Source organism: Colius striatus, chromosome 1 (genome assembly GCF_028858725.1).
Source record: "Colius striatus isolate bColStr4 chromosome 1, bColStr4.1.hap1, whole genome shotgun sequence".
Classification (NCBI taxonomy): domain Eukaryota; kingdom Metazoa; phylum Chordata; class Aves; order Coliiformes; family Coliidae; genus Colius; species Colius striatus.
In genome coordinates this window covers 17,574,266-17,593,353 of record NC_084759.1, presented here as the reverse complement: position 1 = coordinate 17,593,353, position 19,088 = coordinate 17,574,266, and the positions used below count along the sequence as shown (strand labels likewise).

Sequence of the window (19,088 nt, the reverse complement as noted above, 5' to 3'; positions counted from 1 at the left end):
TGTGACTGGAATTGCACACAGTGAAATGATGTAGAGCTTAAAATTAGTAAGATATTGTTGATGTACCTGATGAAAGACTTATGAATAATGTGGGTGGGATTCTGCTAATTTATTACAAATTGGTATTTGCAAATATTCTCAATTCACTTCTGTGGCTCAAATTATTGTCACTGCTTGCTTCATATGTGTAGGCATAAAGAATGTGGAATCTTATTCATACAGAATATCTGCTTTTAAACAAGACTGAAACTTAGAATATTTCTTTAAAAATCTTATTAAATTATATTAACCTGGAAGACTCTTGATGTCCATTTAAAATAAGATGATAATTTAAAGAAAAGTTAATACGATGTTTGTGTATTTTAAAGTACATACAAACCTGATTGCTTGACTCTTTGAATACTGTGAATTCATAGATAGTGTAATGAATCTGCTCAGTCCAGATTTTAAAATGCAATATTCACCACTTCCTTGCATTTATTGAGACATACATGTAGCTGCAAAATAGAAATAGAATTCTTCTTTCAGGGAAGACGAAGTTATAAAATAGCTCTAAAGGAAGACTTTGTGAAGTTATCAGCAAATAAGCTGAAGCATAAATTGTGAATAATATTTGGTTTTATAGTCATACTTTTGCATGTTGTTGCAGTCAACTTGAAAATTGTGTTTAATTAGGAAACTTTGTAAGTATTATTAATGTGCCAGTTGTTCACATTCATAGGATACACTTTTTACATAGAAATTCTAAACGAGCGTTTATCACAATCTGTTCACAGACCTTTTCTTACCAGGTTTTAGCACTTAACATTTTGATCATCAGAGTCTTGCTTTGTAAGATTTGTGCTATGATTTGATTTTAAACTTGATACAAATGCTTTTAGAAATGTGTAGTTTCAATATAAGTTATGATAACAATTAATGACTATTTTAAAAAGGGAAAAGAGTGCACAGCAAATAGGTAAAGGTGGTATGTTTCCACAGTATCTGGATTTTAGGTTAGCTCATAGTAGATTTTTTTTTTCTTCAACTCATTAGCGGCCCCACCACGACAACCAAAAAAACCCGACCACGAAAACCTGCAGTAGACCTTAAATAGCAGACCTCTAGTTGTTGATCTTGATACCCTTTCTCAACATTTTTGTTGGAATTGTAACTTTATAACTGGCCTTTACCTGTGCCATTTGGAACTTCTCATCATATGGGACAGTGGGGAGCTGGAGTGTCTTCTGTAATGGAAATATCCCCATGATAGTGTTATTAGAAAGCAAGGTGTCTCAGTAGTGGCTTTAATTAGTTTTGAGCTTAGTTGTGCAGGACCACTCATTTTTACTTTTTCTGTGGCAAACAAGTTCTGAGGCAATCTGTTTGCCTCATCATAGCACTTAACTGAATCTGTAATGGCAAGTGCAGCTGATAAACTTCAGTATGAGGAAAAAGAGACTCTTTGGAAGTTACCTCTGCATTGTTGAGGATTAACTGTGGCTTGTCACTAGCTGTGCCAGATCTTGGCATGTGCAGTTCAGACAGTTAAGAGTGTACTTCTTCAGCCCTCCAGATTGCAGAAGAAGGTGATTTTCCTAGTGTCTGTGCATTGTGGCATAAACACTGATAACTGCTTTTCAGCTCTTACAGGACATGGTCCAGTGAATTAACTGCTAATATCACTGTCCCACCAAAATGAAAAAGCAGTCAAAAGTGTTCGACTCTTAGGGTCTGCTTTGAAGCTAGGAGGACCTGGACTGCCTGGACATGTTCCTATGCGACCTGATCTAGATGAACCTGCTTCTGCAGGGGGGTTGGACTAGATGATCTCTAAAGGTCCCTTCCAACCCCTACTATGCTATGATTCTATGACTTCTGAGGTATTTCTAAAATGTCTTAGGTGGCCTCTTACTGAAACTGCACCATTTCGTTACATTCCTTATTTGCACCTCTGTCAGAGATTACTCTGCCTGAAAATGGCTTAATACAGAGATTTGATTGTACAGGTTTCTATACCACATTCTGGAAGCAATATGGGTGCATTTGTATGATACAAGAGAACTTTGCAGTTGAAGGCTAAGTGAACACTGCCTGTGTGAGGCCAGCTGAATTAAGTTTCATTAGATTGGTAAGCAAGTCAATAATACATACATGACCCTTGACTGCTTTTAGTTAATGACACTTCTGTGAGCACTAAGCACTGTAGTCACGATAGTCCTGCAGAGTACTTCTAGCCACTGAAAATAAAGACTTCTCCCTACACTGACAGTTCAGACTTCAGCTTTTCTTTCCATATTTAGTCACTGAATGGATGACCCTAAAAACCAGTTTTAGGGCATATTCAACAGTAATTCTCTCGAATTGTAGCTCAGTCTTCTGTCTGACTGTACATGAACTGAGCATGCTTGTGGGTAGGTGAGAAGCATCCAACTTGTGCTGCATACCTTTGTTTTTACTTAGTGTCATAGGGAGAGGACTTGTGATGTTTCTAATCACTAAGCTTAAATTAGTTCTTTTCAGAATTACAGGATTTTCCTTTGTTGCTTCTAATAAACTTGTTTATCACTTTACATTGGACTCAAAGGTCTTTTCCAGCTGTCACAATTCTGTGATTTTGTGTGCTGCTGTGTTGAATGGATTGTCTTTGTTAAGCAGCTTGCAGTTGGCATAACGTATGATCAAGCTCAGATCTGCAATTTAAACTGCAGTATTTCACCTGCAATGGTTTCATGGACTGCTGTAATATATAAGGGCAGGTAATAAAGATGCAATTTTGCATACCTGCAGATAGTCATAGTATTGTATCTGTGCAAAATGACCTACTTAGTGATGTACATTTATATATTCAATATTGAAGAAGTTAAAATGGTGATGAGATATGACAGGTTGATTTTTGAAATAAAAATAACAAGTTTATTAGTCTAGCAACATGTTCCATTTCTTGATAATATTCTATGTTGTCATGGCTAGCTTTCAAAGACAACATGCATCTAAAATTTGGTAACAGAAGAGAGCACGCTTTTGGCTGAAAAGAATGGATTATTGTTGTGTGGGGAGAAGTTGATGTTTCATGATAGCAGATATGATACATATAATCAGATTTTTTTTCTTATAACAAATGATAAAATGTTATGAAGGTGATTTTACCTACCTGTTGCATTTGTTACTGACAGACTAGTGTTTTCTAGTGCAATATTACAACTAAATGATCTCCTCAAAAGATGCTTTTAAGCTTTTCTTTTACCTCTTACTGTGAATCAGAATTTTGGAGGAGACTGTTAAGTCACTTTGGATTTTAACAAAACTTCCCATAGTTTTCTGGTACTTTTACTGTAATAAATTACATTTCAATTAAAGTTTTAGTTATGCCATATGAGACAATTTATTATGAAGCTTAGTACCATATTTGATACTGCTTTTACATGTTAGACTAATATTCTGTAACACTATATACAGGTAACGTAATACTGATAGTACAGTTCTTGCAAATGTGTATTTAATGTTTCCTAAAGAGCCAAGTTGCCTTAACACTGCCAGTTACTGCAAAATCCCTTGAGGCTGTTGCTAATTTCTAATGTGTATACTGCATATATATGCTATATGAACACTTGAGTTTCTCCACAGAAACAGTAGAGACTTCAGGGTTTTCATATACATGAGGCAGATCATGTAATGCAAAGTAATGAGGATTAATGAAAATCTGTTTAAAAGCAGATTGAGATAAATGTACAGTCTCAAAGAATATTTTTGTTTTATTTCAAGTATTGGAAGTCTTGTACATTTGGCTTTTTAAGTATTGTAAATTGTTTGTTTATTCTTGTAAAATTCAGCTAGGACAGCTCTAAGTATAGATTGTTTTGCATAGATGCGTTTAGCCCAGCACCTGCTGGTAACCAAGGCCCTCCTCCAATGATGAGTATGAATATGAACAACAGAGGAACTTTACCTGGCCCTGCAATGGGTCCTGGTCCTTCCATGGGACCAGAAGGAGCTGCAAATATGGGAACACCAATGATGCCAGATAATGGAACAGTGGTAACGTATCACAAATTTAATTACTTTGAATAGCTGTCATGTCTCATGGCCCATTTTTTTGTTACCAAAGATATTTTCACACTTAAGTAAGAGCATGTTGCTTGTTTTGAACCTGTTAAAAGTAATTGATGTGACTTGTTCATGCAAAAAAATTACAGCACAGAAGGAAAATGTCTATTTGATATGACTATGAAAATCCAACTTCCCTTAGAAACAGAGTCAGTTCTTTGATCAGTAACCAGACTTATAATTGAGGTTAGAACATACAGCACTTGTAGGAAAACATTGTATGTGTGACCTGTCATGGAAAACTCACTGAGAGAAGGAAATCATTTGGATGAAATTAAGAACGTGCCAAGCTAACCTGTGCATTTAGGCATTTGATATTTCTTTTGTGAAACTAAATGCTGTGTGTTAACTTATTTGGATTTTTGATAAACAGTTAAATGTTGGAAGCCACGTAGTGTGAAGATATCTTTGTGTAAACTACGGAATTTTTTTAAAATGACTTCAAAGTTCTTTGTCTTTCCTTTCTAACACTGTTGAAAGCATGAGATTGTGACAGTAACTATGCCACTTAGAGAATAAGTATGCCAGCAGCTGTTAGGGATAACTGTCATATCAATACAGGAAGAATAATATTGCTAAGTTGCCAAGGATGGTAAGGGAATGTCTTCTATATGTCTGGAATTTTTTATCAAGAGCAGATATACCACTGGGGCACAGTTAAAGCACTAGCTACTTTTGCTCAGTTCTAATAGCCAGTCATTTTTCCTAGCTGTAATGTCTTATGTAGAGAAACAACTATATAATTTTTAAACTTTTACATATTTTTCAATGTTACTCTGTAAATAGTTATATGGGATGTTCTAATGGTGGTGTGATATAAAGGAGTATATAGTATAAACAGTGATTTCATTATAGTATTTTGTTGTAACAGAAGCATTTTATAGCTTTTTTTTATATATGCCTTCTAACAGTATCCATCCGCAATCGAACCATATCTATAACTAAATTTGGACAAAGTCCTTTGTTCCTCAAAGGAAAAAGGGATTTTGATTGAGCATAAAAGGCATAATGGGTCTGGTCTTGAACAATTAAAAGGAAAAGATCTCACTTCACATCATAGGAACCAGCTTATTTTGTCAGTTCTGTCATTTCTCACAAAGCTGGAGAGATGCTTGTCACTGTTAGTGGTCACCTCTGGAACATTCTCTTCCAATATATAGACACCGAAAAAGACGTATAAGGTAAAAAAATCCATGGTATCGCAAATCATAGTATACATCTCAAACTGTTGTTTTTCTACAAAAGGTCATTCCAGGTATGGAAATGGGGGCACCACACTGACACGTCAAAATGCATACCTTTTAACGTTTTTTTTCTTTCTGCATGCTACTGAAGGACGAGTTAGATGTTTATTTTTTCTCTCCATTTTGGACTGTCAAGGTTTTTAGTTTGGGGGGCAGGCTCCTACAGCAAGGCATATAGTCTTGTATTTTTCCTGTTGTTGGAAAGACACTTTAAAAGAGAGCTATCTGCTAAAACATGGTAAGAGTTAATTTCAATTTCCACTCAGGGAAATGGAGAACATGCTTTATATACTACAAATACAGTTTTGGGAGGTTTTGTGTGTTTGTTTGTCTTTTTAAATGACACATTTTTATGAAGTATTTTAGGGGAAAGTTCAAACAATCTTCTTGCTCCACTGCAGTCTTTTGAAATGTAGATTATCTGTGAACATAACTTGGAAAAGCAGCTTCCCGCCCCCATAACATGCAGTTGATTACTGCAGTTTCCTTGTTAGCTGCAGAAGAGGGGTCCCTTGTTGTAAAGAGGACTTGACTTTTTGTTCAGATGTTAAATGATAAAAGTTACCGGGAGTATCTGATAAGGTATTTATTGAAATTCATCTCCATTGTGAACAAGTTGGCATGAGTAACTTCTAAACTGATAGCTTTTAAACAGTTTTTAACCAGTGCTGCAGATTTAAGGTTCTTTGGGGCAGCAGTAGATCTTTATACAGCTGTTGAACATTTTTCTTCTTCCATGTCAAATTTTAAACAATGCACATATATACAGCCATCATGCAAGTTGCATAAATTTTATCTATATAATGCTGGTTTTAAGTAACATATATGAGTTATTAAGCTGTTGAGCTCTACTACTATTCCTGGAGTTAGGCTTTCAGAAGAATTCTCGCTTGATTCAATAACATAAATAAGGTGCTGGTCTTGAATGTTCTTGTTGAACTCTGGGCAGTTAATGTAGCTCTCTGTACAGAAGGAATTTCTTCTGAAAGCATAACCATCTTCAACAGGTTAATGATGAGTTATTTCAAGATTTGAATGTACCATATGTCTGTGCCCTTAATGGTTTGTGTTATGTTGAGTTAATGTTTTAAGTTTCATTGTGTGGGGTTCTATTTTTAAACACTTGCTTAAACGCTGAACTATAAGTGCTCAGATGCACATTTTCTGATTTAGGTCTTAATTGCTACTGCCAAGTACATCTATTTAAGCACATATAACATTAATATTAGGCACAGAACTCAGGAAAACGAATCTGGTACATTAAGTGGATTATCTTACATTGCCATTTCAAATTAAGCTTCAGATATAGATCAGGGTTTTTTTAAGCCAAGCTTAGTCCAGTTATGCATTTTGTCACTAGTTGTGTCAGTTTATTTGGACTGAGTTTTAAAAGTCTGACTAAAGATTCCTTAAGTGCCATACAAAAGGCAGGATCCAAGTAGTATGGACTGAAATAGCCACAGATAGGTGGATATAGAAGTCATCAGGTTATATTGCTATTAAAGGAGTGACCATCTCTAAAAATACTGAAATTGATAATGTTTTCTTTACTAGTTTGATGATGTTTCTGTTTCTATTAAAGACTTGTAGTGGGTATGAAAGTCAGTATAGGGCTCAGGTGTAAAGTAACTGTTTGCTATGTCTTCTGTTACATAGAGAATGTGTTGCTTCAGATGTGCCTGAAAGGATGAAGTTGTGTTCATCATCAGAGTTGCTCTTAATACTTAAGTTTTTAATTTTCAATTTACTTTACAAAGTTGGAGCGTAACATTAGGACTCTTGAATTTCCAGCTCTTTTTCAATAATAACTAATTGAATTGCTCCTTTCTTCCCTCTATGTGTGATCCTGATTCTGCTGGACTATCTGCTGAACTTCATGACAACATCACTTGTGGTTTTTGTTGTAACTCACATTTGACGTGTTCCAAATGGACTTGTATTAGCATAATGAGAGATTTCCTCAAGGAGGTCCATCACAGATGGGTTCACCTTTGGTTAGTAGAACGGGCTCTGAAACTCCTCAACCTCCAATGAGTGGTGTAGGTGCCGTGAGTGGTGGACCTGGTGGCTTTGGTAGAGGAAACCCGGGGGGCAACTTTGAAGGACCTAACAAGCGTCGCAGATACTAAAGCATATTTCATTCCTTACTGTTTAGAAATTCCAGTAAAACTATACAATGATATGCCTTTATAATTTTAGCTGTTTTCTGGAAACGGTTTTATTGTTATTGTAGTCTTTAAAACAGTTTCTTTTGTAAAACTTTTTTTGTATTCAGTCATAGGCTTTGTAGTATAGAGCAGAAATGATGCAGATCGTTATGTAAGGCAATGTGTTTGTGACTAGCAAAATACAATGTGTGACTATGCTGTAAAACGTGCAGTTATCTGATTACAATAAAATATAAAAATCGCTTGAAAGGATTTTGGGAACGTTATTACTAATACTGGGTGAGAAAAATTTTATGCTTAATTGTAAGTGACATTTTCATTCTTATGTAGTTTTTACTGTATTTCAAGAGAGTTCCATTCTTAATAGTGAATCTGTTTAGCTAGACTGCATGTTGCGGTACATACTATGAACAATTTATAACACAAATGGTTTTGTTTTGACTTTTGAAGAGCATCAAGTTTTATACAAAGTGTTCTCAAGGATATTGTGTCTTTGCATCTCAGTCTCTCTTTGCAAACTTAGTCACAGTAGGCTTATCAACAAGAGTATGTTTGTTACTCAAATTATGATAAAATTAATGTGTAGGGGGGAAGCCACTTTGGAAGAGGAATCTGTATGTATGCTTTATTCATAACAGTATGAATGCATTTACCTGAATCATACTTCTACAGAAGAATAATGTTGCGATATCTATGTGTTCTACTGATCGTTCAAGTATCTTGCCATTGCAAGGAAGGAGACATTTGTGCAAACTGGTTTAAAGCTTTCCACTGTGTAATGCATCATTATAAGCATATATTTCTCCCAGTGGTTGGTTTGAATAGAATTTAATTGTTCTCAGTGATTAACTATTTAATTAGGAGACATATACATGTTTTCCAGTTTAAGTAGCTGTTCACTTGTAGTAGAGTAATACAGATTTAGAAGGCAGGATGATGAATTTGAAAAGTAACTGTTTGCAACACAACTCGGGCTAGATTTGCTGATTGAGTCCTAAGGTAAAACTGATGATGAAGTTATTAGGAACCTTATGATTCAGATTTTGTTGGTTATGGAAGATGATGGAAAAGACCTATTGGTTCTATTCCTATAATAACAAGAAATTTTTGGTTGCTGTTGTGTTTTTCCTGTGCAAAATAGTTGTAAAATATTATTAGTGTTTTGGTTTTATGAGTTCACTCATGTTTTCAGAAATAAAAATTACTAAAATTTAGCTGCATGAATAGTGATACTAAATTGATTTAAAACTGATTAGAAATAACACGGTGCCCTGATTACGTGGAAATGGTGTGTATGTAGCTCAAAGTGTGGGATGCAAGCAGTAGAGAGAGCATGTATGTGTTACCACTTAATACGGCAGTGGTGGTCTTGATGAATTGTGAGCAAATGGGTAACAGGCAAGTGGCAGCATTGCTGGCATTTTATAAGTATGCTGTTACTTAAATTGCCAGTGTTATACGGCTTAAGGTAGAGATTGTTTTCATATAGTATAGGAATTACCACATGTCTTCACTGGTGACATCTGTAACTACTAAGCATTTTTCTCTGTACAGTCTTTTAATGCTGCCCTTCTTTGTTCAGCTTAAAATACATGATGCACTTAAGAGTTTGTAATGCAATAGTGAGTTAGGTTTGAAGTCTGAAATACTCTTTTCCCTGATTAATATATGTATCACATTACAATACTCAATTCATCCAGAAAAACTTGGCAGTTTGTTTTACTTATCACACTGTTCCTAAAACTCAACGTTTGAGAAAATTATTATTTTTCACTAGGTATAAATTAGTGTTTCCATATACTAGTTTTCACTGCTTATGCTCTCTGCTTTGGTGTAGTGCATTCAGATTAAAATGCAGTTTACATTGGCGGCTAGTAGTATGTCTTAAATATTAGGTTACTTCTGTCTTGTCTTTTCTGCCCTTGTACATGATTTTGAGAGTTGGTATTTTTGAACTGTGTAAATCTTTAAAGGGAACATGTTTAAATGTAACAAACAAGACTGAAGAGGCCTATTAGTTTCTTAAAGGAAAAAGCTGTGTCATTCATGCCCGTTTGACTAACTCCTGTACATTTGTTTAGATTTATATGCCCCCATCCTTGTAGTGCCTGAGTATGTTTCAGAAGTACATTAAATATACCAAATCTTCAAAAGTGGTTCATTCTTTTCTGGCCAGCCTCGTGCTATTTGAAGTATGTTTGTTGCACTGCACTTTGACTAGAAAGCAGAGGTATGTATGTAGTTGAAAGTTATTGCAGATGTCAATAAATATCAGTGATTTTCATTTCACAGTTATGAGGTAACCTTCCTGTGAAACTCTGACTAGCATGGCTCTGCTATGTGGTAGCAATGAATTTGTCTGCTCTCCTTACTGCAGAAAACAATCTCATCTCTCTTAAAGATATCTATGAACTGAGCTTTCAAGTCCTAAAAAACAGAAATATTGAAATGATCACACTTCAAAGATTTGACAAAGAATACCTTTTGTAGCTGATAACAGGCTGCCAAATTCTGCTTTTATTAAAAGCTTTTTTAGGGCTGCCTGACCTTATTGATTGTATACAGCTCAACTATGCAGGCAGTGATTTTCATTTTGCCATATGTGGTAGTAACTCTAAGATAAACACATGATTTTATTAGAAAAGGAATGATTCCAATTTGTTTCATAAAAATGGTATCTGATGTGGCCAAGCGGTGTTTTTAATTGAAGATAAAAGCCCATGTGCTAAAAGTGGTTAATTTTTCATGTTCCTCATCTAGCCAGTCAGTTTGTAATTTTTTCCTGTGTACACATGTACTGAAGTTTTCAACTTTCTTTGAGTAACTAGAAAGGACAGTGAAGTCTTGACTTTGTGCTATATGCTGTGATAAAACAAGTGAACTTGGAAAGGATATGAAATTGACAGCTACAGTGCACTTAATTTTGATTGTACTTACTTGGATTTTACATTATTCCTGAAATTTCAATCTAAACTTAATTTTTATGTGAGATAGCAAATTTAATACTTAAAGACAGCAAAGATTTACTGGTTTATTTAAGTAAAAGAAAACACGTAATCACCACAATCCACATTATTTTAACTACATTTGCATTTATTATCTCAGTCATTTTAGGGGAAGCTATTTGACATTTAAAATAAAAGTAGTTTTAGATGTGGGTTAATTATCTATGTAATTCTGTACAGTGTGATCATTAGGATATCTTGGGGAAACCTGGTGGCAATTCAGATATACTTAACTGTATTTCCTGGGAAATGTACAAATTACTATGGATTTACCTAGAAATGAAATTCTTGACCTTAAGTTGTGTTATTTATTGTTCTCATCTGTTTTACCCAACTGGACGTGAAAATACAATAAACTGGAGAGTCTTTGCTAGACCAAAAGGTTAAAATACCTGTCAAGAGGGCAATATGAATGAAACAAAACGTTTGATTTCGTCCATAATCCAATAGGATTTTATAGTATGGATTCTTTGAGGAGCATTCTCATATGAAATTTTAAAATACGACAGTATACTTCTGACCAAACTCACGTTTCCCCTCTTTTCCTCTTTTGATTTCAGTGTTTTTTAAACTTGAAAAATAGAATAAAATGTAATTACAGTCTTTTGAAAGGTACTTTATGAAGTAAACAACCTGCCTTGAGATGACTTGGCTCAAAAACGCTGAAATAACTAATCTCTGAAGGGAGATTCTTCAGTGAAAAACCCCCTGGGCCCTTCTGAAGGGAGAATATGCTTCGAGGAAGAATGTTCAGCAAATGAGAGGTGTGCTGTGGCATGAACCTCACTTCATTTGGCATGTTGTGGAAACTAATTTTTTTGCATACTTCTTAATATATAATTTTTTTTTATATGACTAGTTGGATTATAGTGCTTCCCTTCTCAGTGAAGAGAAGTCAAAATAAACGTGATTGAACTGTGAAAATAGCAGAGTGCGCTGGGTGGCAACTTCTGGAGTCAGTTTCACCACAAATGTGAATGGATTCTCATTGCATTCGAGACCTGAAGGGGGTGCATATCCAGAGGTGGTTTTGCAGTCTGCATTCAACATCTCTCTTTAGTTTGTGCTTGTGTCTGAGAGTGGGGGACTTGAGAGGGCACATATTTCAAATCAAATTTAATTGTCTTCTCAGGAACACCGAATTTATTAATTTGGGCAGTGTTCTGTCATTAAAATGCAGAAACATCTTGGGATTTGATGCTTTCCTTGGGCTGGTAGCTCACTTGTAGCATGAGGGAGTATCAGCACAAATCTCCCTGATTCTTGGCTAGTGATGGGAGCATGAGTGTAGCCTATGGAAAATATAGAGGTATTCACTTCACAATTTGCTTACTGACTGTTTTCGACTGTGTTATGCCAAAAGTATTCGCTTTGATAAAAATCCATCCAATGAAAAGGAGAACGGTGCAAGTTTTTATTCAGTCCTTCTAATACTTAAAAAGAGGTATATTTTTTCCTATTGGATTTCTTGTTTTCCTATGCCTGAAGCATAGAGACATACCTTCAATGTGTTTGTTCTGAGTGGGATAGATTTAATAGGTCTTTTCCATCTTCTGTAAGCTATGGTGAGAATTAATATAATTGAAATTTGGAGACACGTGAATGACCTGATTTCTAAAAGCAGCAAGTGAAGGGTTTATTCGGAAAAGCAGTGTAAGACAGCAACCATTGTTTCCTAACTGAAGGAAATATTCAGGAAAGTGTAAGTTCAGAGATAAGTATAGCATACTTTTAGGTAAAATAGTTTTTAGAAAACAATCTTTCATATAATAGTTATTTTGTACCTAAATCACATTAAAAGCAAAATAAATCAGTGTAAATGGGGGAAAAACTTAAGTGATTAATCCCGTGAATAAGGGACAAAATGCTCATAAAAGGCATGAGATTCGAAAGGAACTTGACTGTCTTTGTACACACATGTTGATAAGGTTTTTCCATTTGTTCTGCTGCATGGTTTGTCCAGAGGATTTATTGTTCCTAGTTTTACTAGTGTGCTATTACATCTTTATTTCTGTAGAGTAAAGAAAGCATAGGTGTATCGTTTGAATTTACATGGAAACTGAATGCAGGATGTTGAGTGCTTGAGTTGGAAGAAGCGCAGTGAGAATAAAGGTACTCTTCTCTGTTCTTGCCTTTAATTTCTCAGCAGAAAATAAAAAATCCTTAGAACTTTGAACAGGAATAAGTGTGAAGGGTCCTGTATGTAAAGTGAAAAAACATGGGGGAGGGGGAATAAAGTAACATAATAAAAATGGGAGAAATGTTTCATTTTATATCTGCAGCAGATCCACAAAAATAAAGCTGCTTATATATAAAACCCATGAACTAACTAATTTTTAATGGAAAATATTGAACTCTTAGTTACATGATTATCTTGGGGTTTTTAAACTTTGTGTTCAGTGTTGTGCAGATGGCCAATAGATACCAGAAAACCAGAAATGAATTTATGTCCTAAGAACTATTTCATATTCATGAGACAGAGTGGGATCACTGCAGTTGGATATATTTTTCCATGTTGTTACAAATTTGTTGTGTAGGACAATTTTTGTTGGCTGAATACAGCAGCTGTGTACAGCATATGTACCTTGTGTTGTCGTAAGTATGAAACAGCTGATGTAAAATTTTTTAGCATCTCATCAAACCAGGGAGAATCATCTTACACCGATGTGTGAAAGCCAGAGAAGCACCAAACAGAAGATGATGTGAAGGAAAGTAATGGTTATTATTAGTAATTATGGGTTAGGATTAAAGTACTTTCATTATATTTTTTGCTTTAATCTCACTGTAACCATTTTTTAATTTATGTGACCGGGAAACTGCTTTTATTCTCAGTGAATATTTGAAAGGGAAAAAACAAAGGACAAAACAAATCAAAACAAAGGACACCACAAAAGAAACAAAAGAAAATCCCCCTTACACCTCCCCCCGCCAAACAAAACCAGTTTTCCCTCTTTAAATAACCACAAACAAGTTGGAAAACCACTTTTAGTAAGCAAGTTGGAAGAGGAAATGTAATAAATCTAAACAGATGTAAAAACCACAAGGATTTGTTGTAATTATTTTCTCAGCTGTTTGCTCTTGGTGTCTTGGGTGTTTAATGTGTTTCTTTAGGGGAAAAAAAAAAAACCCAACCAAAACCAACTCCATTGCTGTTCATGATTTGCTGTAACAGGATTTGTTCTGAAGTGTAGTTTCTGAGCTTTAAATATTTTTATCTAGTGGAAAATTGCAGGAAAGAAACCCTGCATAAACCAGCAGTTGCAGTACTATAGAGTGAGTCTGCATTCCATCTGGAAGTGCTCTTTCAGGTGCTTATAAATGTTTTAAATGTTTGTATGCTAATGGGAAATTTGAAATAGTTTTGTGTGTATTTAATGTAACACATGCATTGCTGCAGGTGTGAACAGCCCTTTGCCTTCCTTGCTGCTTGGTCCTGCTTCCTGCCTGCTTTGTTTTCCACCCTTGGGTCTTTGTGCCTGTGCAGTGAGTGGGCTAAAAGAAACACTGTGAAAATTATCGATTCTGCTTATTTCGATGTGGAAGGAAACAACAGCAATGAGTGGGCAGTAGGGCAAGACTCTTCATAACTGTGCAGAGATAGGTTAGTTTGTGCTGTATCTATGTGCCACATAGAGAAGGTAATTTTATGTATGCTCTCAGTGGGTTTTGATTACTTTTTCAATACTTAGAAGAAACATGTAGCTTAGAATGTGTAAGAAAGGGCTTTAGATGTTTCACATTCTTAGTGATATCTGGCCCAAGAGGGCGACTCATATTTGAGTGAATGGAAAAGTATACTGAAATGTTGAGCTAAATTACCTGTGAGCATGATGATCTGTTCACTTCTGCAGTTGCCAAGAAGGTTATATTCAGCCAGTAAAATATGGAGAATGATCTTCTTCGTGATTTCTCCAAAAAATACAGATATACACAGTTGCTTTAGAGAAGTGAAACTATGCACATTCTATTTTTTTGTAAAGAAAATATGTAAACTGCAATTACAAAGACAGGAAATGCTGTCTTTTAAAACACTATTGTTCTTCATTCATTGATACAATAGCAGTTGTTTTTCCACATAATATGTTCCACTTTTAAGGGACAGAGCGTATGAAAGGTAAGCTGCAGCTCTTGTTTTAATCAACTTCAAATCTAAGTCTTCGTTAGGCACAGAAAGAAAACTTTAATAATGAGACAGATGTTCAGTTTTGTTCTGTTGTGCTTCTAAAACTTCCGGCATTATATCAGCCACAGTTCTACAGCTGACGTTTTCAGAACAAGAGCTGTGCCAGGTAACACAAAGTTCTGCTGTAGTGTGTAAAGAATGCAGTTACTACATTTCAAGAACTGAATGTTCAGAGTTTTGAAAAAAATGTATTAAATATGTAATATATTACTGGTTTAAAAGTGAAAATTCTGTGAATGTGGCAGTTGGGATGGCAATGCTTTTAGAGCCATTTTGGTGTATGTTTATTGTTGCCATGTTATGCTTTGTGTCGTTTTTGTAATATCACTTAATGCATGTTCAGGATCATTCTTGCATCACAGTTGTGTGCAGTTTCATGCTTTATTCACAATGCTGAATGCAGAAGTCTGTAGAAGGATGTACCAGAGCATTTTGTTTAGTATTCTGTAACTTGTTGAGGAGGATTTTTCATTGCTAAGCTTGCTTTCTGTTTTGTGTTCACTCTGCATGTGCTGTGCAAAATATGCTTTTCTATTGCATATGGGGAAGAAGCAGGAAGTTGTGAAAACACATTTGTTAGGAAAGTACACGGAAGTCCTGGATGCCTCTTTCTGTTTCTAAAATGACAACTGGGTCAGGAGAATGAAATCACTTGGTATATTTTCATACATGGTTCCAGCTAGATTTTTTCCTGTTACAGCCCACTTTAGTAGTAATGTTTGAGATTAAAATCTGAGTTTAGTTTCTTTAGTCTGATTTAAATCATAAGCATGTGTATGAGAGTAAATTAATCACAAATGACTCCATGTTTGCTCTGAAGAATACTGTAACTCCCCAAGTTCTATTAAACGTAAAAAAAAATAATTAGTTTGAGTTTCATCATTTTTAAAGTGAAGCTTAAATTACGTTGAGTGAGAGTAAGCTGGTCTGGGGGGCAAGGGAGAGTACAGAGCTGTGGAGAAATCACGCTTGAGTTACGTTATGTTACTGGGTATGCATTTATTACTCAAATTGAGACCAATGTGTGACGCTGTTACAAAGACTTTACAAGAAATACAGTTTCTCAACCTTTCCCCAATTGTGAGTACTCATTGTTAGCTTCTTTAAAATGTAATTGTTTACATTAGGCAATTGCAAATGGTGGCATGTAGTACGGATATTGGAAGTGGAATAATTCAGGTGATGGTAGCTAGCGAAGACTGTTATGTTCTCCCTTTAAGCCTAGTTGGAGAAAAGCTAATCTTGAGGATTGTTCTTACTACCTTTGAAATTAATTCTTTATTTCTTCATCCAGTTAACCATAAACCTCAATTTCACGGGTGTCTGATACTGTTGGGAAACAAATACTGATTTTAAAACTCTGTGCTCAGAACCTCGATACTACCATTCTGTTTCTGCTATGTTCCTGTGTTAGTCACAGAAGAACTCGCAGGTTCGGAAGTGTTCATCTGGCTTTTTGGGGGAGGGTAAGGGATTGATTTATGTATGTTGCTTAATTCTTGAGGCCTTAGGTGAGAAAACTGGTAATGTAGACTCTTCTGTATATTACTGTAAATAAAAATAATAAAAATTAATTTTTAAAAGTTTAAAAACCTGATATCTTTAAAACTGCCCAGTGTCAAGGAAGCTGAACGCTGTATCTGTGAGAGTGGGAAAACTTCATTTTACTAGAGATCTTATTTATGAAATGTTTGAGCTCCAAGTCTTTCACTGGCCTGACACTGAGGATATTGTGACTCAACCCTTATGTTTCATTACTATTGCAGTGAAAATTCTGCAAGCTTCTGCAAAGCTTTAGAAATTATATAGGGTCATAATGTGACATACTGACTATAGGATTGGGCCAAATTGTTCATCTTTGAAGACTGTCACTGACCTCCTCTGGGTATCCTTATCCATTCCCTGTTGTTTCCTGTTTTGTATCCCAGGTTTTCTTTTCCAATAAAAGGGCTTTAGCTTTTCCTGGTGAAGATATGAGCTCTATTAAACTTTATTTACTAGACCTGATGGAAGTGGTGTAAAGGAAAGAATTAGATGTTAGACACAGTAAGGACACTTTACGTGATTTGGAAAGTCATTTCATAACCACTTCCGTATGTGTTTTGTTACTGAATTGATGTCATGCATGTATTAATCAGTTGTGTCATTCAGAGAATTTATGGCTCTCCTGAGAGGAGGAGGAAAAAAAGAACCCAAACTTAATTCTATACTAATTTAATTGTAAAGTCTCTCTTGTGTAAATCAATACATAATAATTAAATTATAGAATACATGAGAACTTTAAAATATAGGTAGGTACCCTGTCTTGATTTAGAGACATGTGGAAATATACAGAAAAATACAAGTAGGTAAGTGCTTTTCATGGATTTACAGATCATCTTTCATTTTCTTCTTAAAATTTGGAGGCTACAGTAGAGTTTAAAACCTCGTATGTGAATCTTGAGAAGTTCAGTCTAAAATCCTTCAATGTTGTGTCCAAGTTCAGCTATAAATTAAACTAGTTTAATGTAAACATGCAAATAAAATATGTGGTTTAGTAGACGAAATCTTGAAAACCTATGTTTCATTGAGATACGGAGAAGAGTAGTGTCACTGGGGAGCTGGCAGTATTTTCTACTATCTTTAGTTTTTGTCTATATAACTTCAAAGCAATAGAGGTAGAACTTGAATGACGTGCAGGGAAAGACTGAATGTACAAGACTGAAGTTCAAATATGTATAACTAAATGTACTGATGCTTCCAGTAGTGGACTTCTTGTCATAGGTTTAAAGTGCTTAAATATAAATGGTGCCCAAATCTGGCTCTGCTGTTATTGCAAGAAAATGTCATCTTTGCCTGGAATGTGACAAAACAATAGGACTGTCAGGATTTATGATTATGAAGAATATCATTATTTTGCCACAATGATAAGTCTGAGTAGCTGAATAGCCCCTGAGGTGGATTGTCTGCTCATGGGATATGCGTTCAGCTACATGACTGTCATAGCCTTCCCCAGGACTTCTGAATGTGGGAGTGCCTTGAGGTGTTTCAGCAGTTGCTCCAGCATCTTCAGTTAATGAAGTTCCTTTATGGCTACAAGGATGCTTTTCGAAGTCATCATCTCTTCTGCTTAGCAAACATCAGTTGTACAGTGGCAGCTGCTGCATTGTTGGGTAAGGATGGTACCGTATAGAGCACTTTGATAAGCATTTGCTTGGCAAGCTGCAGTCTTCTTGGTTTATATCATACCAGTCATAGCAGTGCACTTCTAAGTGCTGCCTTTCAGCGGTATAAATGTGACACTGCTGAGGAAGTAGTGATCTGAACAAGCTTGAGTAGAGAGTTTAAAAATATTAGAAATGTTTTTTCAAATACAAGCTGGTGACACTTGTACTGCCCATGACACGGATTCCTTTGATAAATCAAGGTATGTTACAGAAAATTACTGAGATGCTGTTTGGTAATAAATATGTGAAGACCTGGTTCTACTTCCAATTGCTGAGGTTCATCTATAAACTATTTGGGTATCTGCATTCATTTTAGTTTACACCGATTTAGAATCACTCTAAATTTATGCATAAATAATCCTGTCAGAGCATACTCAGCAATGCAGAATTTTGCAGAGCTCAGGGTGAGAGTGAGTTGACTGAAACAGGTTGCTAAATAAGATGGAAATAACCGTGTTCTTGCCTTCTGGTAACATTGAGCAGAATAGGATAACAAGCTGTGAGCTCTTTGAAGATGGTTTGTAAAAAGTAGTGGAGGAACCTGATAATGGAAAATGTTCTGTTAACCATTCAAAGAAATGGATGCACCAGTGCACAGAACTTCGGTGTGAATTGTGGACTTCGTTGGAGAAACTGCTGCTTGCTTATGTGGAGTTGTTTTTTCCAAAACATAGCAAGGAATGTTTGTGGTGCCTCAGAATGGATGGTTTTTTTCCTTGTGTCCATCAAAAGTTACAAACAGATAACTGAAGCAGCATCTTTTATGTTTTAGTCTGTCTTCATAACCATTTTCTCATTAATATGTTGATATTTCAAAATGTATCACTTGATACTGTAATCACTTAATTTTTAAATGTATATTTTTAATGTGAGAATTATAGTAGGAGCTTCCACCTTGAATGTACCATGATGAAAGGTATTGCCAACAGTCATTCCCTTTGATTTGAAATATTTAGCCTTGAGTATGACACCAATTGGCTGCCTTCAGGAGTAAGATGATAACGAAAGGAGGTTCCCTAATAGTGGTCTTGGTGGTGTCCTTTGCAAACACGGTTCCATCAGCAAAGCCTTTGTACTTAGTTGTTCTCAAGTGAAGAAAGTTGTAATCAACCAAAGAGTCTTCTAAAGGGGATGATGGGTGGTGGAACGGTTAATTTTAATAGCAGTACTAACACACACTGAGGTGCCTCTGTTAT

At 35.5% G+C, this 19,088-nt stretch overlaps 1 protein-coding gene across 4 annotated transcripts in view; it reads left to right on the top strand.

The window, feature by feature from the left end:
- PSPC1 (paraspeckle component 1) overlaps positions 1 to 19,088 on the top strand; it is a 67,538-nt gene that overhangs the window by 33,112 nt on the left and 15,338 nt on the right. The window contains exons 8-9 of one of the 4 annotated variants that reach the window (XM_010209235.2): positions 3,848 to 4,017; positions 7,274 to 8,628. The exons of 2 other annotated variants lie outside the window; for them this stretch is intronic. In XM_010209235.2, coding sequence (XP_010207537.2) covers positions 3,848 to 4,017; positions 7,274 to 7,459 — 356 coding nt within the window. In that variant the 3' untranslated portion in view covers positions 7,460 to 8,628. Of the gene's footprint in view, positions 1 to 3,847; positions 4,018 to 7,273; positions 8,629 to 19,088 lie in introns of those variants that run through there. One more of the 4 variants, XM_061992207.1, reaches the window with a different exon arrangement.